The sequence below is a fragment of the Channa argus genome, chromosome 23, assembly GCF_033026475.1.
Source record: "Channa argus isolate prfri chromosome 23, Channa argus male v1.0, whole genome shotgun sequence".
Taxonomy (NCBI): domain Eukaryota; kingdom Metazoa; phylum Chordata; class Actinopteri; order Anabantiformes; family Channidae; genus Channa; species Channa argus.
Window position 1 is genome coordinate 7,743,690 of NC_090219.1, and position 22,626 is coordinate 7,766,315.

A 22,626-nucleotide genomic window follows, 5' to 3' on the forward strand; every position below is an offset into this window, starting at 1 on the left:
ACATTGTGTTAAAAGGTAGGTACATTATATTATTACTTTTGGTCAAACACCTGTAGGTTACAACTTGAACCCTGACTTTTAACTAACATTTGTCTAGATTTTGCCAAACTCCTCATTTACAGTTTACTTAAACAAAAGATTGAAATGTTGTAGTGCAGGAGACCAGGTGGAGAAGTGCGGTTGTCCATGAGGGAAAGACAGCTTCTGGCTCTAGTTTGTCACTTTTTAACTGAGAACGAGATGAGCCTCGGACACCCCACCTGTTTTTCTTCTGAAAAAGAATAAATTAGCATTAAATAAAGATGAAATTATAAAATCTGGACTTGAGTAGTCACAGTCCACCAATGACATCATCAACAATATTTACTGTGATCACAGAATTAAAGAGTCAGATAGATGTATGTACATATATGAACTTGGCTTCTTGTAATTCAACACTTGTGAGGTCAGTAAAGGTTGAAAGTCAGGATTACATCCGTCAAGATGATTGATTCCCCTTCTCCACATTCACCAGCTGTCCTCAAAATGTTCGGAGTTGTTAAATTACTCATTCTCATACAACTCCACATTACAATTATTTGCAGCTTTCAGCATCCGACTAAAGAAAATTTTAAGCTACTAATTTGTAGGTTTACTTTCAGCCACAGACACAAGCGTTTGAAAAACACATACAAACTAGGTTAATTTGAAAACTATGACTTGTAAGACATAGTTAGAATTATTGCTTTTTATGCATCATCAATGATAATAAATCATGTCTTAGTTATTGACAATGCCAAAGGCAAATTTAATATTTTCTATATTATTTCTCCTCTGTACAGTTGTACTATTCTTGCATGTCATTGAAACTTTTATAATCATTATTGATTTTTCACTGACACCAAACCCCAAACCAGGCTGCACGGTTTTAAATAGGGAGTTTATGTAAAATTTCTCATAAGAACAATATTATATGTAGTAATAGTAAATATACACCAACCACTACACAAATTGCAGCAAATTAATTATTTTATTTACTTGAATTACTTTTGCATTTAATGTCTTAATTTAGTGATGAGTATATTTGCTACATGCGTCACCATTGACGCAACAGCGCCTCCTATTGTTTTCAAGAGTTGAAAAAGCTTACAGCACCTAGTATTTCCAGGCGGAAACACTCAACATACATATACATTAAAATTATTTTAAATGCCAATTCTTAATGTGAACAAAATTCATTAAAAGTGAACACTGAAAATCACATTTATATGAATTATCATTACTATTTATTTGTATAAATATCATATAACCTACCATTGCTTATGGCAAAGTTAAATAATGTTGAGAGTTTTTATAGTCCAGTGACTAACAAAACTGTATGGGGGACTATGTCAGATCAGGACAAGAGAGAGCGCTACAGCTGAATATTGTGAGGCAATTAATAAAATGAGAAAATTTAATATTTTGTGTAACAAGCTACTACAAAGGCAGCAATTTAATATCAGGGAAATCAAAAATTCACAGAATGAGGAAGCAAGCCATTTGAATTGGGCTCATCAGTGGAACACATTAATATGATCTAAGACTCATAAAAAAAAAAACAGCAATTGTTACTATACAAACAATTTCACAAGTGTGTGAATCAAGGGCCACAACGGTGTGGATGTTTGGCAAGTGACAAGTTGATGAGCTTCTTTCTTTCACGTCGTCTGCACTTTAAGACAACCCGGTCCCTCATCTCAGTCTCACTTCCACATGTTTTTCACTGCAATTTCATCATACAAAAATCTGTTTCAGTCAATCAATAACACAACATATATAAAGTTGTGTTATTCCCCTGTTGCTGCCAGTAACACATCTGGCTCCTTTTAGCAGAAGGCTGCTTGTTGCTCAGAGCAGTAACATGTTTCCCTGCAGATGAGAGAAGACAGTGAGGGGAGGAAGACCACAACCATTAACATGTCATTAAAATTAATTTACAACATTAAGACTTTATTCACCCTGAAGTAATCTAATAGTTTAATATAACAAAGCCATACAATATACTGCCCGGTCATTTTAATATGACAACCCACAGTAGAAGTTTTTGATGATTGTTTAACTAAGTGATAGCACAGGGGTGAAACAGTAAGTGGTGTTGATGCCTAATAACTTGCAGTACCTCTACTGTATTTTACACCAGCTCCTCTCCTCTGCTCAGTCTTCCTTCAAGTTATTAATGAGTTCCTCTTGCTGCTGAGCCAGCCTCCTCTTCTCAGCTTGCTCCTTCTTCTGGGCCTCCTCTACTTTTTTACTCTGGTAGATCTTCACTCCAGCGAAACCCAAACACAGGAGCAGTGTCTTCAGGGCCAGGATGTACAGGAGGACAGGGACATTATCCAAAGCCTAAGGTTAGAAAGTAAATTAAAGGAGCAATAGTGTGATTGTTTTTCCTGCCTTAATACAACTTTAAAGATCAATGTACATTTCTGTGGAGACAACAGAGCGGCTCTTATTCCATAACTGTGACATAGCTGACCTAAGAACTGCAGGGTAGTACAGGGGAGCAAGTTTTTCGCATGATTAAATAAGAGATGTAATAAAGAAAAGAAACGAAAGCACTAGAATCGTCAGGTGGACATGGATTTCTCCCCTCCTCCTCCTCCCCCTCCTCTCTTATCCACCAAGGGCTGCAGCTGTCTACATGGGAGGCAGGAGTTAATTTGGTAACACAGAGAGGTGGTGGTATGTGAAAGAGAGAAGCAGCTGCAAGCCAAGTGCATGCTGGGCTTGTAGTTGTACAGCACATACAACTTCCCTTGGGCAATTTTTAAAAATGTATCTAACATTTATTCTAAACAGATGCTTAACTTGTAACTCAAGCAGGCGAAAACCTACCTAGTTCAATCTGCCTAATCCAGAGTCTGGGGATATATCCCAGTTTACGTTAATATTTTCAAATTAACTTTATTTACATAGCGCCAATTACAACATAGTCATATCGCACTTTACAAAAACATGTTCATAAGAAGAATTAGGGTGATATAGACACAAAGAATGGGCATATTTATAAAATGTACAGTGTAACTATAAAGGCTTGTAGCTAACCTGCATAACTGTTAATAGTGTTAGCACTATGCTAGTGACATTGGAGACCACCTACGCATTAGGACATAACATCACATACGAATAAAACTACAGAACTAATTACAAAAATTGCACAAGGTATCTACATTTGAAGCTGCTTTACCTTCCAGTTGATCATTTTGATCCCGAAGTGTTGAAGTTTCCTATTGACCGTGTTAGCCACAGATATATTAATGCTGATCTTGAGCAGGCGGTGCTTTGCTAATGGTCCAATAGAAATGCAATATCTTTCGGACGTAATCGGTGCTGCTTTTACTGTTCTCACGGGACATATGTATCAATCCGTCCGACATCTTAAGATTTTGTTTGTGAGGAATTGCAGCTACAATATATAGGAAAATAGATGTGATGCTTTTGAGCCAACCGATGGAAAAGGTGATGAAATATATTTTTACATTAAATCACATTTTAAGGCATTTTTAAGGCAAGTTCTTACGTTAGGAAATGCCATTATCCACACAGAGCCTGAATGCATCATGGCCATTGAACATTGCATCTATAGCGTGCTCGGCCTTGGGTGAATGTTCTAGCACTCAGTTAGTGCAATAAAATATATTTTCATATTCTTCTAGTATGAAAACAATCAAATTAAATCTGAAGAAAACAATCAAATGAAATCAACACTTATTGAGTAAGCAAACAAGTTTGAATCAATTTAAAGTTAAAATGTACAACTTCGAATAGTCTGCATATAACCCATATAAGCTATTCAAAGTCATAATTAGTTGATTACATTTCTTCACTAGATAACAATAGGTAATAGGTCAAAATGAGATACAAATAAAATAACGGCATTCCTAAGTTCATATAATGATTCATAATTAGAATAGTTATACATTAACTAACGTTAATACAGTAATATTATAACTTTTCACTATTTTCACTCACATTAGTGTTAATTCAAACCATGGTTGGGTCCAATTATACGTTTCTCCCACTGTACTACATAAACGCTAGCACCCAGTTTCTACCAACTTTAATTGAACACGATGACCTAACGTCTCTTGTAAACGCTACGCGTTTATATACAAAAGCCGTCAAAACATCGACAGCACCAGCGTTGATATCTTAAGTTATATTGGGGCCTGGCCACTTTTACACATGCGTAGTCACGGTGGCCGAGAGGTTAAGGCGTTGGACTCGAAATCCAATGGGGTTTCCCCGCACAGGTTCGAATCCTGTTCGTGACGATGTTTAACTTATATTTTTCTGTGTCAGCTGTTTTGTAAAGAGTCCTATTCTTTTCGCGCTCTGTATCTGTTCCAAGACTCGTGTGACGTTGCAGACAGCGTCGGAATCAGCACAAAGCACTTCACATAAGGAGAATATAAAAAAGTGCTATTTATTAACAATCAAGCCTTTCATTACTTTTTGTATGGAATATATAATATGCACTAAAAATAAGAATCCATAAAAAGGCCCTGAACATGCTTTCTCTTTTCAATTAACTTGGCCAAGTGCAATAAACAGAAAATTAAATGAGTAATTGTTGTGGACACGCTGTCCTTTCAAATAAGCCCCACTTGGCTCAAACCTGGGGAACTTATTTTATTGCGTTGGTTGTATGTTTGGGGCCAAGCCTGTTGGTATAAGGTGACAAATACGAACGGAAACAATTGTAATGAAATTCGAGCACTACTATATACAGCTTTTCAGAGCCAACTACCACAAGCTCCACTCCCCCTGCCACTGCCTGCACTTCTGGACCACCCTCAAACGCCACTGAACCCACAACATGCAATAACTTACATTAGAGGATATGAAATTGTTAGTATCCACATAAAACTATATGAATTAAGTTATACGTTTTCTACTTATAACGAGATAATTTTCTCATTATAATAAGAAAACTTTGTCCTAACGAGATACGAAGTAAATGGTGGCAGCAATACGTTGCTGTACATGAGAGACATTACTTTAGCATTAATTTTACAACAACCTTGTTACAGTCGGGATCCCAGGCAAAATCATTAACTGCTGGACACTTCTTTAAAATTAAATTTACTGAAACTTAAGGATGTAAATAATTAGCAGATCACAACAAGAAGTCTCACATTTTGTTGTCTAATCAGAATAAGATCGTCACTATGGGACAAATAAAAAATCAACAGCAAACGTTCTCTTGCATGGAACAAACATATGTACTGTTTCAGTGCAAACCACAACAGGAGCTAAAAGAACAGATCAGATGGCACATGATTAGAAAACACCCACAAAGGCTCATATTTAAGTACAGCATTATGTCATAACTGAGATGGATGACATTATTTTGAGCCTGGTCAATGGCTCACAATATTGATCTTTGAATACCTTCTTAGAATATTATACCATATACAGTAGTATATTAAACAAAACACAGGGGAAACAGTTTGTGTCATTTTAAACAGTTGAGCACAGAGTTGCATATGTGATTACAAAAAAAATCTTGGTCTTGGTGTCCTGTGGAGTTTTCAAGCACTAGTTGTACCTTTGAGCTATCACAGTGGGTCATCAAAATGTTGTTCTGCGTGAGTATATGTGCAACAGAATACATATTCCAATCGCCGGTTTCATACTCGCCTGTTCAACGGCGGATTGCAATGACATTGTGCAAACAAAGCAATGTAGCAGCAAAGGCAAAGGAGATGAAAGATTTTCTTTTTTAATGAAAAGGACGCCTTCACTGATATTGAATGTCCTTCTTTTGGATCTAAATAAATGCCATTAAAGTTCCCTTTAACTTCCCTATATTAAAATATCCCTCTTCTTCCAACTGAACAATGCCTCCAGATGACATCACTTGGAATAACGTTTAGTTTAGATTATATCATCTTTTGTTGCTCACAATATGGAGGATGTATTCATGGTCAACCTGCTTTTGCAGAGCTCCTCCAGATGACAGAGGGAAGTTTAAACCCATTAATGTACATTTACACCCTAAACCAAAGCCATAAAAAGCAAGTTAGAAATTGGTGAAGTTGCCCTTCGACTTGTTTGTTAGCCCTTGACGGTACATGTTTGGAAAGAAAAATATCATTTTCCAAGGAAACTCCACAGGGGACCTTTAACTCAAGTTGCACTTACCTACTTTTCCAAAGCTTTAACAGTCACCTCCAAGCTTCATCAGTATGCCTGGCTTAGTGGTACACTATGGAACCCTAGAGGTTGTACACTGGTAGGGAGGTACCTGAAAGTAATGGAGTTGCAGCTCTAAAGGGGCTGTTGTAATTATGTAATAAGCCATTTTAAAAGGATCAATGCGGTTCAATGAAATATCGCAGTGGTTCAATGAAATATTGCAGTATGTTCTTTGTACTGGTCAGCTTTCGTCCAATAATAAATACACAGTAGACTAAATATGTTAGCACTCCATGCCAGCCCTCAGTTTTAGTGTAATTTCCATTTTATATTTGTTTCAAAGAGTGGAGTAATTTCAGAAAATAAGAATAGAGAGGTGAATTTGAGTAAATCATTAGAATGTATTTACACACTGGAATCAGACTGTGGTTTCTTCTGATGGTTTTCCCAATCCAAAAAAAACACAAACTATAAATCATGCAGTATGTTTCCAGCTGCATTACACGATTTCAAATGTTCAGTCCTTGCATGCTGTTGGCTTATTACATTTTGTGAATGAAGAAATAAGGTACTGCTCAATCCGTGATGTACAGGGAAATCAAACAACTGATCCTTCTTGATGTTTGTAGGGGTCTTATGAAAGAAACCAACAGGGCTCGGAGCCACAGATTTACACGACAAAATAGGAAATGCAGACGAATTAATTTTGTTCTTTAGATCAGGTTTGATAACAATTGAAAAAAGATATAACTTCCGCCTCATCCTTTTTCATTGGGGTGATATGATCCAATTCTAATTTATTGAGCAGGAGAAGTTTGATGGCAACGATGCTTTCAGCAATTTGTGCTTACAAACTACTCCACTCTATATCCTCAAAAAATTTCTATGACCCTATAAATATATACATTTGAGCCAAATGCTGGTTGTGTAATTATCAAAGCTCGCTCTGCAGGCCTTTATGTTCATGCAAACAGGTTGCCTTGAACAGAACAATGAATGTCTCCAGTGATCGTGGCCTGTACCCTTGTGGTCTAAAGAACCCTTCTCATCTCACCTTCTCCTTCATTCCTTTCCTGTTTCATTCTCGACCTCTCTCTCTTGTCAAAGATGCATCCCTCACATCTTGTTGGCAATATATGTCTTCATTCTTTGTTGTGTTGTTTCCATTTGAAATTGTAAATTTACTGTTAGATTGTCCAGCGGGTCATGGAGAAGACACAAAACTACTTAAAAGCCCTGTGTTTCTTCTCTAGGTGGTGCTGCCTTAAATATGTCACTCGAGGTAGGGTATTGCTGTAAATATCAACGTATGACCTATGTTCTTGCTCCTTGGCAAGTTGCTTAGTAGTGGCCTTTACTATTCTCCCAAGAAACAGAAAAGGAGACGGTCCCTGCAGTGTTACAGCACTTTCTTTGCTTATTCATGCTCAGCAAGTTTCTTTCTTCTGGCAGGGTGGGAGGTTCAGGGAAGAGAAGCCTCTGCTCCCTGAACTCCTGGTGAACAGGTAAAGCGTGACAATAGACATGCTCAGTAGCGGCCCCGGTGGTTTGTCCTAGACATGGTGAGCGGCAGAGACACAGAGGAGAGAGAGGACACCTCCCAGTAGAGGGAACGTGACAGGAAGAGCTGGTAGAGGATCACCATGGAGATGGACTGACAGAGGATAACGCCGATTGTCACCACCTGCAGAAGAGGACACCAAGTCAGACAGTGTTAATTTCAAGGCCACAATGTGGAAACAAACTGAAAATACTAAATCTGAAATATTTATACAGATAAGCTGTACTATATATTGTTCTTGTTAGCATAGTTTTGCTTTGAAAATAAATGCTATATTTACTCTTTTAGTACTAGTGGTACAACAGCTAACGCTAGCTGCTAATTGCTAATTGCGTCTGTCTGCTGATCGTCAGTTTATCGGTTTTTCACTAAAACAAGCTGCCAAAATTAACTAAAACCAGAACAAGGAGCCTAAAAAAGCGACAGAAACAGTAAATTGAGAATTATTTTTGACATTACACCATTGTTCATAAACAAATACTGTTCACTACTCCTCTCTTACATTAGTTTCAACCTCTCTGTTAATAAATCTACCCATTTATGCCATTAAAACATTCTAAACATTCAGTCAAAATCAAAGTCAAAGTTTTATGTTAAATCAGGACCAAAACTGTAGTCGTATAACTATAAGACATCATGCAGAAATCCAGGGTAATCTGATGGATGTAAACTTCTCTCTGTCTTTCTATCTCTCTCTCTCATTAAAATACAAGTATGAATATAATCTATAACATGTACTACTAACTACCCCACTACACATCTTCTCCCACTCAAACTGATTGATGACATGTCACTTTATGGTGACGGATGGCTAAAATGTCTGTGTTCAAACCTTCTCTTTCTGGTGCTCGTTGAAGGTAACAGACATGAGGACCAGGACAGGGTGACAGAGGAACCACAGGAAGCACCCCTGGAAAGACGATCACATGTCCACATTGAGGGCTGAATATTTGTTTGCCAAAAGTCTGTTTTATGAGACTGTAGTTTACCTTTGCGAAACTAAGGTAGAAGTCTCTCTTAAGGGTGCTCCTCTCAGTGGAGACAATCTGGTAGAGGACAGAGGCCAGCAGGAGGGCCAAGCCCACTCGCAGAGCCATGAGCAAGAGGCCTGCCAGGCTCTTCTGGGTGTGGTAGCTGTGATGTTCACTCTCTGACTCTGAATACTGCTCCCACAGCAGCAAAACTCCCTGGAAATGATAAAAATATGCTGTTGAAAGTGCTGGTATGGTCAGGTGACTCCTTATGAACTGTCCCACTAATTATATTAGGATCACATTTCCTGGACCAAGACACATTATGAATAATTGTTTGAGAAAATTCCAGTGCCATCCTGTGTACCTGTGTAATAACTCCACCAATAGCGACAGCGGTGGAGGCCGGAGACTGTTCCCACTGCAGAGGTCTAGACTGAGGCTTCCTTCCACGACTCAGTGTCCACCCCATGCACAGGCTCAGTAGCATGTATAGCATGGAGACCTGAGACACCATATCCCAGACTTTAAAAGGGACACGAGCCAAATGAAATGAAAAAGAGGGGGGGGGCACAACTTAATTAAAAAGTCCTGTTTAACAACCCATCAGTGAAATTCTTACTTTTACAAATGATTCAGGGTTCAGAAGCAGACATAAATGCTGATGAAAAGAAGAAAAGACATAAGGTGACATACACTCTGCCAGGCTGCCCATGAGGGGAATACCAATACCATCTCGAGAATATCTGCAGAGCACAAGAGAAAGAAACAGGATTACAGTTCTGTTTACTTTTGCAAGTACAATCAAGAGGCACTTTAATCACCATATAACAAATCATGGATGCTGAAGAAAAAAAAAAATATTTTAACACATTTCTGCAGCTGGGTACCAAAATCTAATCAGATCATCTAGTTCACATGGGATCTCTGTCATGCAAATGTGAAGCTGTACTATAAATTGTTCTCGGGTTATTGTGCACAGAGTCAGAATTAAGAAAAACAAACAAAAAAAAACAAAACAAAAAAAAACAGTTGAAGCTGCAACATTTGCCCATTCCTGCTGAATCTACCTAGACAGGTGGATGTAGTTGCAGAGAGCAGAGCAGCCCTGCAATGCCAGCGCTGTTGTCAGGACTTTAAGGACCATGTGCATTGGACCTCCTTTCCTCATAGCCTGGTACAAGGGCTGGATGTATATACAGCAGGCTATAAAGTAGGCCAGCAGCAGAACGAAATAGAAACTGTGCAGACCTGACAGAGAGAGCGGGAATTAAGCAAGGAATTAAAAGAGGAAGCTTAGTTCAACATAAATGATTCGGATCGCTTAATCTAAGAAAACTCAAATTCCACAAGCATTAAACCCAGACTTCCTGTTTGAAAATGACCTTTTCTTAACATGATATCAATTGAAAATGGCTGCCCCTAAAAATAATCATTTTAAACTCAAATATCAAACAAACCTAGCAATATATTTGAAAATAAAACGTGATACATGTATTGTTAATCAGTTGTATGAATACTTCAGTCTTTTGGCAAGTCATTGAAATAATATGAATAAGCTTCATCTTCTTCACTCAGGCCATATTTTTACTATAGAGTCAGCTAATGAACACTAGACACATCACCGAGCTCAATAATACAGTAGACTAATGCCTGGCAGTCTTTCGGGTGAGGGGACGAGTGTTTGGGATGTCTGACCTGACTCCTCTGCACTGAAGTGATCAAGAGGATTTCCAGCTGAGTCGGGGTTAAGCAGCAAAACAGTAAAACCGATGTCAGCGTGAGAAGGAATGACTGCGATTTCCTGAAGACACACACAGGAAACAGTGAGAAATGTATGTGATGTATATGTATAAAAAGTGCTCACTTTGTTGTTCTTTGAGCTTTACTTTCCCGTATGTACAGAAAATAATTTTTATTCAGCACATTTAATAATTGAGACCTATTTCTTTCTAAAAACATGACTGTTGCGGTTACCTGACATGTATATCTGTCAGCATACAGAGCCTGCCAGGCTGTTGGTGAGGACTGATGAGGGATCGTCAAGTTGTGCTCTTCCTGGCTGAGAGAAACTGAATGTGTAGAGGAAAGATACAAGAGAAATAAGATTAAATCAATACAAACTCACTACATCAGTCATATCTTAAATCAGCACTTTATATTATTGAACACTTGTCCTTACTAGTAAACTGAGCTCTAGCAAGCCTCTCAGAGCAGCTGAGGTTGTCCAGGTCTGAATCCATATCCTGATACAGAAGCAGTCTGGACTCCTTCTCGACTGCCATAGCGGAGTTGTCCAGACGACACACCAACAGACCATTATCACCTGCATAAAAGAGTATTTGATCAACAGGTGATGGAAAATGACAATTTTCTTTACGTACTGATGATTATGCAATTTACTGGAGGTCAATCAATAAAGCACATTTATAGAATCTAGTGTTTATTCACACCTAATTTCCAGTACTTCTTAATAATCTTCTGATGCACGATTGTAAGAAGTCTATATTGAAAATACACTGACATTAGTGCAGACGAAATGAGCCTACAGACCATGACACACTGTGTGGGGACTTTCTCTGACGACTACTGGGTGGCCAAATAGCCTCAGAAGTTGCCATCTTTTTTTTGTTTGTTTTTTTAAGCCAGATCCACCCTGCTGAAGAGCTCTGCAGCCAGCTGACCTATGAACTCACTCAGGATGGGTGTGTAGGGCCAGGAGAAGAAAAGGAATTCATTTGGAAATAAGTAGGCAACACTGTAGCCTGCAAGTCTTTAGATTCATTCTGAACATAACACAAATTCTCCTGGAGCAATGTACTGAATCACTCACTGGAAACATTTTGAATAAAACTTTGATCTTGCTGGGGGAAAGTAGTGACAGAAGGACAAAGTAAGTTAGCGTTAGTTAAAGAAAAGCTGAAAGTGTAGATTATCAGATAAAGTTATAACATGCTAGCTACACACCTCAAACAGCTAGAAGGGAAAAAGCTGCTTTTTGATTTCCCCCCCATACTGTCATAACCTAAAAATTAGCAGCTAAGCCAGTCAGTGAAGTGACACGTTAGCAGCAGCAGCAGCAGCAGCAGCAGCAGCAGCAGTAGCATCATTACCTTGGTACATGAATTTAGTGATGAACTGGCCCTTTTGCTGTCTGGCCCCTTCGCTCTTAAGAAGTCCCGTTACAGTTTTCCCCAAAGCCTCCGAACTCAACAGTATTAAAGCTATAAGAGTGACCAAAATGCATGACATTTTAACCTTTATTCTGTTTGACGGTGGTAGCTAATCAATTCAATGAGCCACGAAGCCAAAACAGCCGCGTTAAGTTGTCCAAAGCAACACAGGCTGTAACCGGAAGTTAAGACTTCTATCCTTAAATATAAGGTTTGTCGGTTTTTACTGTATGGGATAAATAATGAATAAACTAATTATGTCCTACATTATAACAAAAAACATAAAGACACTAACGGGATTTTAATATTTAAATCTGAATTCTAAATTACATAAAATGCGTATTTAAAACTATGATTTTGGCTCAGCATTTTTGGAAGACGAATTATTTTAAATAAAACTATCTAAAGTAATAATACATCGTAAAAAATATATTGATTCATTTTAGGGTTTAAACGGTAAAATATTTGATCAAAAGTTATGTCAACCTTTGAAAAACATCATCCACTGTCTCCGAAAGTCGCTGACCTACTTGACAAAACCATGTTCTCCCAAGCTTTTCTTTAAAAAAAAAAAAAAAACTTCCGGACGTACTGAAGCTGTCGAAGCTCACTTGACACGGTTGCCTTGCTCCATCGGCAGGGGCGACAAGTTTGATTGATGTTGGACTCACACAATCGGAAAGCACCATTCTGACACGTCACATACAAACAACCAATCACAGAGAATAATAGGGTCTACTCCATCTAAATGCTCCACCCATTTCCAACGTGTCAACACCGCCGTAAACCAGCCAGTGACTGTCGTAAAATACACAATGCATCCAGTGTTTCATAGTAAATAGAGAACTTCTGTGTCACATCAGCTAAATGTTCCAGAGGCTTCATGAGGACGCTAATAATGTTAAATACGTCAGTATTATATCTGTAAGAGATCCAAATATGAACTAACTTTATCTGGTCAGTGTTGTGATGACTAGATAATGGACTTCAACCGGACTGTTTTGGTAACTGGAGGCTCTGGATTTATGTGAGTTCATATGACTAACGTCAATTAAAATGTAATATTCAACTTATTGTTGAACACTTATTATTATTTAACTATTCCGTTTTATAAATGAAATAATCCTGACCTCTGTCGGTGTACACTTGCTAAAGACTAAACGAAGACTCTTAAAATCTAACTAACGTTATAGTTGTTGCTTATCATACTGAAAAGTTAGATTTAACATATCTTACGATGCTTGTTAAGTGTTCTTCCATCAACACACGTATATTACAACAAACTAGTCAGTTTAGTTCCTAAATTTACTACTTATGGAAATATTAGTACTTATTTGATTCATTTCCAGCATAGGCAGCATTTTAGTTAGATTGTAGCTCGCTGTGGTTGATCTCATTCCTATTAAATCATTAATTGGAATGAGATCAAACCTAAATACAGTGCGTTGCTAATAGTGATGCAGAATTCTCACCACACCGGAGAACAGGGGGGGGGGGAGCACAGGTGACTCTTCCTAGAGATGTGATTTTTTTTTTCTCTCCTGTTTATTTCCATCTCCCTCTGTCTGTCTCACTCCAGTGGCTCCCATCTTGTGTGTTCACTGGTCAACAAATATCCAGACTGGAGAATTATTAACCTGGATATTGTAAGTCTTTTTTTTTTGTGTGTGTGTGTGTGTTTGTGTTTTATGCACTATACCATTTCTAATTGTATGATCACTTTAAGCTTGACTACTGCTGCAGCCCGAGGAGCCTGGAGAGCATTGAAGACAGAGCAAACTATACTTTTATCAGGGTGAGAACTGCTGTATTACAGTATTATACAACTAAACATTACATCTGAAAACAGCCGACTGGTCCTTTGTGGCCTTGATGTTGTAACCTAAGTTAAATAAAAGTTATTAATTATAACCTTCTGCTATAAGTAAAGCAACAGACACGAAGAAAAAGTAATATTTAGGTTGTTGAAATTATTTTGTTGTTATATAATAATACATTTTAACTCTACTCCTGTCTTTAACAGGGAGATGTGTGTAACTCACGACTGGTAAACCACATTTTTTACACAGAAAACATTGATGTGATCTTTCACCTGGCTGCGAAGACACATGTTGGTGAGCAGCAGATATGTAACAACTTAAGTTACACTTGAATAGCAGAACATTTATTATGTAATTCTCACATGTTGTGTTCTTTCTTTTACCTCAGAGTCGTCGTTTGAATTTCCAACTAGTTTCCAGCGGGTCAACGTTGATGGAACCAGAGTTTTACTGGCAGCTGCACATCAAGCCCAACACCAGCCCCAACGCTTCATCTACATCAGCACGGACGAAGTGTACGGACCCAGTGTGGACCAGGTCAGTGATGTCAGTTTGTTTTTGGTTGAGGGGCTCATGGGTCATTGTGGTCACCGTGTGTTTGTTCTCTGCAGGTGTTTGATGAGACCAGCCTAGTGAGACCTTCTAACCCATATTCTGCCACTAAAGCAGCTGCAGAGTACCTGGTCACATCCTACTGGGACAAATATAAGGTACAGATACAGTAACAGAAAATTAATTTAGTCTTGTAAAATTAATCTAGTCTTAATTTAGTCTAGTCTTAATTAATTATATATTAATAATATCTTTAGATTTTGAGTTGGATAAAACAGCCAATTCAAGGCCATAACTGTGTGCAGTTCTTTGTATAGTAAATACTGTGGTCTTCATCTATTATCAGTTTCCCATCATCATAACCAGGAGCAACAACATCTACGGGCCCAGACAGTACACAGAGAAGGTACAGTTCTTTACTTCTTTGAAGTAATAACTTCACCAGATATTTTCACCAAAATATCTAACTCCAACAGACTTTTCAAATAATACCTTGATCTTATAGGTCATTCCAAAGTTTCTCTCACTTTTGCAAATGAAAAAGAAATGGTAGGTTTGAATTATTCATTATATTTATGAAAAGATTTTGCTGAAGATCAATGTCATTATAATCCAACATTAGTATGACGTTATAAAGAGAAAAACCCATGAAAATAATCCTGCTTTCTCTCTCCTCTGCTGCAGTACCATCCAGGGAACCCTCCCTAAATCTCGCCATTTCTTGTTCGTCACTGATGCAATCAGTGCCTTCCTGCTGCTTCTGGAGAAAGGGATTGTGGGGGAAATCTACAACGTGGGGACAAGCTGTGAAATACCCATCATGCAACTGGCCAGAGAGCTTATCAAAATGGTTGGTTTGGGACGTATTCTCCTAATTATCTTACATAAAAGAAGTCAAAATATCACTTTGAGTATTAAACTGTGTGGGTTTATTGTTACATATGTTTTAGATCAAGACTATACCAGACTCTGAGATTAATAACTGGCTCGAGTTTGTGCCTGACAGGTGAGTCAACCATTGCTAACATCAAACAAACTATTCTAAGTATCCACTGGGTCTAAAGACGTCATGTAATAGAAACTGTATTAGTTTCACTAAATATAGTAAAGTGCTTAGCTCCATAACATGAGAAACATCTGAACATACTGATGCTCTGCAGGCCACAGGTTGACCTGCGTTACCCTATCAAATGTGAGAAGCTGCAGCAGCTAGGCTGGAGGGCTGAAGTGTCCTGGATTGAGGGCATCAGACAGACTGGTTAGTGCCACCCCCCACCCCACCCCCACACACACAGAAACACACACACACACACACACACACACAATACAGGAGAATAAATAACTATACTAGAGTTAATTGTCTATCATTCCATATAAGTAGGAGGCACAGATGTTTATCCCATTATAATACATAATTTCAATTACTGTTTAATAATTAATTATTTTGTGTGTGTTTTAGTTAAATGGTACCAAGACAACCCAGACTTTTGGTCAGATGCAAGTGAAGACGGGACCAACCAAAAGCAAGTTTGAAAAAGACTAAAAAGTAGTCTCATCTGTGGCCTGCTTTTCTTTCCCAACCAATATTTTGTGCAGCACAGAGGTTACTGTGGCTGATTTACAGCCTAAACTTGAGTCTTAGTGTACAGAATATTTTACTCTACTTAAATAATCCTTGGACCAACAGGCCCTGAAGTGCCAGTCAGAATGAAGGCAGAGCTTTCCTTCAACCAAAGCAGCATTTAACTTGAAAATTCAAGCACTTTACAGTATCTTGTTATTGTGATTATTGATTCAGCTGATGTTGAGAAGTGGTCTCATTTCCCCCAATTTTGGCTTGTTCAACATTTATGCACATTGTTTGGATCAGTCACTTTGGCCTATTAGATTACCAAATATTTATTGTCATAATTCTGGATTCATGTACTGTAATGTAATTTATGATATGAAGGATTAAATTGTTGCTTATTTAGTTGGCATTATTGCTAATACAAATTAATATCTATTAAACTATTACAAAATACATGACAACAGCTGGTCCATTGTGTTGTCTCATTCTTCAGATTTAGCCCTGATTGCATAATCTGACAAAATTTGATAAGGGAACATTTGACAACTTTCAGTCCATTTCATATCTATGTAGCTACTATCGATGGTAAATTATCAGTTAGCTATTGTGTTAAATCAAGAACAAACTTTTTTTTTTTTTTAAATATTCTTGCAGTCTGGTTACATGTCCGAACAGAAAAATGTAAGGTGTTTTAAAATCTATCTGTGCCCATTGATGTTTGCCTTTCCACAACTTTGTCCCTGAGGTCTTTTGAAAGTTTCTTGCCATTTATAGTAGACTGTTTTTCCTTTAAATATTTAAATATATATTTTCAGAGCTGTTGCAATTTTTTGATTTACTTGTATTTTGTAACCCGGACGAGTAAATCAAGCTGGAACACTGAAGTTTCTTTTGTTTTTGTTTCAAGCTGTCAATCATGATTTCATTTTGCAATAAAATAAAAAAAACTCCTCCAAGTGATGTCATCTGGAGGAAGTTTGTAAGCTGTGATGATGTGATCTGGTTGTTCTACTGAACTGAGCCTTGTTTTTCAGGCCTGTGTTCCTATTTGTGGTCTGCTGATTGCTCTCATAGCTCTATTGGTGCTGTGTTAAGTTACACATGATGCTAGGACAATGCTCCAACATGCAAAGTAGATTCTTTAGATGGGAATCCAAGCTAGATCTTTTCAGTACTTGGTAGGTAATTTAACCTGTAACCCTGCTGTCCTGTATGTGAAAAGCCATTTGTATTGTGCCATGAAGCATTACCTTCAAATGTTAAGTGTTACAACAGCTGCAAACCCAAGTTTAAACTCAATTAGAATATTAAAAGTCAAGCCTGAACTTCTGTTCCTCTCCCAGCTATTTGGATATCAGGTAAATGTTAGACAAGCCTATCATTCATAATTACATGATGAATGTGAATTCTACTTACTTTTTGTTGAAGCAATCCCACCCGATTGTGGGTGCTCTAGTGACCTTTACTGCTCCACCCACTGTAAACATGAAGTGGGCAATGTTGACATTCTTCACTCCTTGATATGCACGAACTCCTAAAAATACCAAAAGGTTGAAGAAACATTATAAATAAAGGTTTGCTTTAAATATAATATTAAAATGTCTATTTATATATAGATAATTAAATGTCTATTTATAACATAAATTACAGCGGCCCTGACAACAAACCACAATCGAAAAAACCCAAAACAAGTTCATCAATTTGACAGCAGGTGTGAATGGTTGCTTCTCTGTTTGTTGTCTCCATTTCTGTGTTGTCCCCGAGACAGACTGATCACTTGTCTAATAATTCATTTTAAGCATGTTTGCATGTTAAACTTTACTTTTATCAAAAAAAGTTAGGGTTAGTACAATTCAGGATGGGCTAGGCTACCCTAAGGTCAACAGATATTTTACTGGCATGCAGGCTCTACACGACAGAAGCTTATTCAGCTTGCACACAGATGCCTCAGTATGAATTTAGCTCAGGTTGATTTAAGTTTATTGAAAGAGCCACATTTTCCACTTTCTGTTGATGTGTGGAATGTACCAATATGAGGCAACATTTTACCTGTATTTTACTTTGCAGTTATTAAATCCAATGTCTTCCTTCAGGCATCAGTAGCACATTTAAACATGTAATTTCCTTATGTATTATTCATGTTTTCAATTTTTCTATTTAAACATTGTATATTTATTTTCACTCATTATATCTCTTGTGGAAAAGTGTCAAAATAAAAAAACATGTCAAAATAGGTAACATGTTTAAGCAAAATTAACATTTAATAAGGCTTAAATCATAACATTTTTCTCTTTGTTATACAGATTGTTTGGTTAGTTGTTTTACTTTTTAACTTCTCAGATCTCGTCTCCTTTAAATTTCAGAAAAAAATAATTCAGTTCCTTAAGGAAATCTCTTGCCAAAATTGCCAGACTTCACTAAATATCTGCCAGTTCACAACTGGATGTAGATGACATTAAAGCCATTGAAAGAATATACTTTGCATGTTTTAAAAGGCAAAACTTAAAAAAATTAAACATTCAAAAAGGCTTCAAAATCATATTTTTTTTCTTTTTTTTACTTTAACATCTCAGATTTTGTCTTCTTTGTTTCAGAAAAAAAATAAATAATAAAATCTGTTGATGTAGAAACGGTGATAAAACTGCACAAAGCTGTAAGACTGCTGCTCCCACAGGAAACCTGTTGAACATTCACATTAAATGTCAACTACATAACAGTGGGTTTTGTCCCACACTACAATAACTGTAGCTTTATATTGTTAATTATTTTTTAATTTTTTCAATCATTTTTTTAATGAATGATATAAATTGTGGGAGGAAACCAGAGCACCTGGACTATACCCACACATACCCTGTCATAAAGGAGTGGACCCTAAACTTTGTACACTGTGCACATCTTTACACATGTCCTTTTTTTTTGTAGCCTATGTGTCTCTATTTATCTTTTGGGAGTAGCTGATCCTTGTCCAACACGGAGACATACAACCATTCAGACTAAAATTTCAGCAGGTGGTAGGACACAGTCGAAAGGCAGGACTTATCGGAAGTAACGCAGTCCAACAGCCAGGACACCTACACCAGCCACAGCAGCTACACCAAAACATGCAGCTTTGACCAGGGAGCCTGATGGACTTTCTGGCTCCTGCTGTGGAGAATCAGCAGCACAAGTTTCTGGTGTGTTCTCACCTGCATCCTCATAAATGTCCACTTCTTCTGCACTTTCATCAGAAGTCACTGATCCTTCTGTGACGTTCTCTGAGTCAGCTGGTGTGTTTTTCTCCTTGGACTGATTCTCAGTCTGGGCCAACAGAGGTTGGTTCTCAGCTGTAGTCTGCTGTTCGACCTCCTTTGTCTCTCCTCTCTCCTGTCTGACATCTGTGACAGCCAACGAATGGCCCATCATTATCTCCGCCAACTTGGTCGTCATCTCCAATATCTGCTTTTCTCTCTCTAAAATCTGATATTCCGTGTCAGTCAACAGGTGATGGTTTTCATCCGTAAAATTTCTGCTGCACTCACCTGTGTCCTGACCGGACGCAAAGTTATTGTAGAAAGATCGTCGCTTCACCTCGTTCAACAATTCTTCAAATTTAACACCAACGGTCAGAGATAGTTGGCCAAACTTTTCAATGAACGCATTTTCATATATTAACTGCACCTTAACCATATTTAGCTTTGATTGGAGGTAATTAACTCTATCATCCGACCCTATTGCATTGGACGGCCTCTTTTTACCGTGAGGTCCTGAACAACTTGGCAAACACAGAGCAGTACAGTCCGAGTGTTTTATGCTTCTAGCTACTTCCTGTCTCACCTTCTCTGTGATGGCCGCTATCTCATGTCCGGCTGCCTCTTCAATCAATACCACGCAGGTCCTCATCTCTATCCTAAACACTTCCATGTCTGTCAGCAGCTCCTCGTCGTCACGTGTGAACGCTATGTTACACTCGTGTCTGTGCTGAACCGGCCTGATGTTGGGGTCACATCTACATGAGCTCGGTCGCTGCTTGATCCTGTTGAACATTTCTTCATATTTATCCACAACCTTTAGGAATAGTTGCTTGTACTTCTCCGTATCGCGTTTTTCATATTCTAATATAATCTCAAGCATCGCTAGCTTCGATTGAAGCTGATCAATCGTCTTTTGTGACTCCGTTGCACTGGATTTCCTCTGCTCACAGTCTTTCACTGGACAGCTGGGCTGTTTTTCCCGCCGTGTCAGCAGAGTTTCCCTCTGTGCCAACTGGGGGTCGAATTTAAATATGATTTCCACGGTGAACTCATCCAGGTGGTCGTTCAACTTGTATAATACCTCTTTACATTCCTCTGCCATTCCAATATATCTTTTTTTAAACTCAGCCGTTTTGTATTTTTCACATTCTATAAGCATCTGAAGGAACTGTATGTTTATTTGGAGGTAACTAATAGTTTCTTTCTCCCCCTCTGCCACCAGGTTTGCGACCTCTGCCAACAGGTGGATCCTTTTTGCCAACAGTTTTTTCATCTCTGCCAACAGGAAGTGGTTTTGGGACGTAAAGCCGTCGCTGCACTCACCTGTGTCCTGGCCGGGTGTCACGCTGGGGTCCAGAGATAGTCCTTTCAAATATTGTTTGAATTTCTTGTCGGCAGTCAGATATATTTCTTTAAAGATTTTAGTCTTCCTTCTGGCAAATTCTATCTCCTTCTCAAAAACTCCTATACCTATTTTGAGGTAGCGAATTTTGCTCTGCGAATCCATTGTTTTGGGTCGGTACGTTCCTTCACACTTCACCCTTCTGATAATAAGAAATAAACTGACCCGTGCTTCGAGGCTAAGTCACTTGATAACGTGACTTTGAAGCCAGGTGACGTCACCTGGCTTCAAAGGCACGTAATCAAATGACTTCATTTAAAATGGCTTTCAAGTCTGACATCATCGCCCTTAAAACATGTTTACGAACAAACACTGATTTATCACATAAAGATAAATCCATTTGTCTGTTGATCTTGTATTGAGGTTTCATTTTCTTTCATGGGCTGGATTTTATCCCCCTGGGTTTCTTCATCTGTTTTCCTTTCTTTAAAATGCTAATACCAATGCACCATAAATAATTCCACATGTAACACTAAACATTGGGGTTGTTCACCAATGGGCTGGGTTCCGCTCACTAATTTAACATTTAAAACATTTCATATTTCCCAGGTCAAGTCTATAGAAATGGACACTGATCATTTCAGAGTAATGCAGAATTAACAACACTGACCACTGATTCAAAGGAATGTGTTCATTAGTATTTTATTGTACTGGGATTGCAAAACATTTGTGCAAATACATTAGTTTGACTGAACATGTAGAATGAGCTCACGCAGCTCTGCAGAGAGAAAATATCACACAGTTCAACCTCAGCTTCTGACATGATACATTTTGTTCCTGTTTGTTTTTGTACAAACTACAAAAGAAATGACTGATATTGCCAGATGGTAACCTGTGTGTGAAGTTTGTAGAGGCTCCAGCTGCCATGTGACCCCGAATACGATGAGAGTGGATAGATGAATGTTTGGTACATGTAGTTGTTGTTGGTCTGATATGGCGCCTTATCATTAGTCATATCTCTAGAATACATATTAGCAGTGCCTGTATGCAGTTATACAAGTTTTAAGTCGAACTTCCCAAAAATCAAAAAGACAAAGAAATGTTTCGTTTCACATGGAGTCTGACATGTATAAACTCTAAATGAAACAGTCCCACTTTATTATAGTGTTCAGTTTTATAAGACACAGGAAGATTCCAAGTTTTTCAGAATTAGCAGCATGTCTTAAGCCAGTTTTAAACGGAGTCCGTGTTATTGTTGGCGTCAGATTCCCAGGAACTGCTGAGTGCTAATAAATAGCTAAGTAATCAAAGTGAACATTCCTGGTGTAGGAGGTGACTGAGTTTTGTTGTTGCTGTTGAATTTTCTCAGGTGTCCATTCTCTGAGCTGCTCATTCTCCCGCTTTATTAAGGCCACTCTGATCTGATCTTTCCTGTGTGACTGAAAGTTTCAGGTACTTTAAAGATAAGACATTGTATTTTCACTCAGACATTTCATACTGAACTGATTCATTAAACAACTTATACCCTCAGTGCACTTCCTACCTGGATACTGTTGCCATGGAAACCGCAACTGATTCCTCAGTTGTGTCCTCAGAGGCCAGAGCTACTTCCAGACATGCACCGTTGGCTTTCAATTTCTTAAAAAAAATAAATACAGCATAAGTTGGACTCTTCCTGTTTTGAATGAAGGAATGACACTTTTTCACAGAAGTCTTGTAACTGTGGTACGATGGTGACAAAGGTTGTCTGTGCAAGTGTAGTTGTAGCTGATGAAACAATGAAAAGCTACAGCTATTGTAGTGAAGACAAACCTCACTGTTATTTAGGAGACATTTAATGTGAATGTTCAACAGGTTTCCTGTGGGAGCAGCAGTCTTACAGCTTTGTGGAGTTGTATCACTGTTTCTACATCAACAGATTTAATTTGGATTTTTTTTTCTAAAAAAAAAAGAAGATGTTCAAAAGTAAAACAGCTCTGTATTACAGAGAAAAAAATCTTTATGATTGAAGCCTTTTTGAATGTGTAATGTTTTAAGTTTTGCCTTCATTATAAACCATCTAAAGTATAATCTGTCAATAGCTTTAATGTCACCTACATCCAGTTGTGAACTGGCAGATATTCGGTAAAGTCTGGCAAATTTTTAAAAACTTTATTTTTAACACTGTTTCCACATGACAGATATTCTGGGGAAATAAATATTTTCTGTATAAAAAGGAAACTTAAAACATGAATAATAAATTTAA

At 38.0% G+C, this 22,626-nt stretch overlaps 3 protein-coding genes and 1 non-coding gene across 5 annotated transcripts; 2 read left to right on the forward strand and 2 right to left on the reverse strand.

Annotated features, from left to right (window-relative positions):
• Positions 1-1,406: 1,406 nt before the first annotated feature.
• Positions 1,407-3,366, reverse strand: LOC137108517 (small integral membrane protein 11-like). The gene is made up of 3 exons (XM_067493205.1): positions 3,209-3,366; positions 2,141-2,364; positions 1,407-1,890 (listed from the first exon to the last, which is right to left on the reverse strand). The coding sequence occupies exons 1-2, from the start codon at positions 3,221-3,223 to the stop codon at positions 2,176-2,178; spliced, it is 204 nt and encodes a 67-aa protein (XP_067349306.1). The 5' UTR covers positions 3,224-3,366; the 3' UTR covers positions 1,407-1,890; positions 2,141-2,175.
• An 847-nt stretch (positions 3,367-4,213) lies between these two features.
• Positions 4,214-4,295, forward strand: trnas-cga (transfer RNA serine (anticodon CGA)). Its single transcript has one exon. It is a non-coding gene; the product is annotated as a tRNA-Ser (tRNA).
• Positions 4,296-5,090: 795 nt separating this feature from the next.
• Positions 5,091-12,411, reverse strand: gpr180 (G protein-coupled receptor 180). Of its 2 annotated transcripts, none has more exons than XM_067493204.1 (10): positions 12,354-12,411; positions 10,877-11,020; positions 10,672-10,766; positions 10,393-10,498; positions 9,765-9,945; positions 9,391-9,440; positions 9,062-9,219; positions 8,713-8,910; positions 8,556-8,633; positions 5,091-7,846 (listed from the first exon to the last, which is right to left on the reverse strand). In XM_067493204.1, the coding sequence occupies exons 1-10, from the start codon at positions 12,367-12,369 to the stop codon at positions 7,691-7,693; spliced, it is 1,182 nt and encodes a 393-aa protein (XP_067349305.1). In that variant the 5' UTR covers positions 12,370-12,411; the 3' UTR covers positions 5,091-7,690. The 2 variants fall into 2 exon arrangements, with proteins under 2 accessions (XP_067349305.1, XP_067349304.1); XM_067493203.1 differs by lacking the exon at positions 12,354-12,411 and adding an exon at positions 11,808-12,037.
• Positions 12,412-12,664: 253 nt separating this feature from the next.
• LOC137108801 (dTDP-D-glucose 4,6-dehydratase-like) lies at positions 12,665-16,262 on the forward strand. The gene is made up of 12 exons (XM_067493844.1): positions 12,665-12,894; positions 13,447-13,513; positions 13,594-13,662; positions 13,891-13,981; positions 14,076-14,224; positions 14,299-14,397; positions 14,586-14,645; positions 14,745-14,788; positions 14,924-15,089; positions 15,190-15,245; positions 15,400-15,497; positions 15,699-16,262. The coding sequence occupies exons 1-12, from the start codon at positions 12,848-12,850 to the stop codon at positions 15,770-15,772; spliced, it is 1,020 nt and encodes a 339-aa protein (XP_067349945.1). The 5' UTR covers positions 12,665-12,847; the 3' UTR covers positions 15,773-16,262.
• The last annotated feature ends 6,364 nt before the right edge of the window (positions 16,263-22,626 follow it).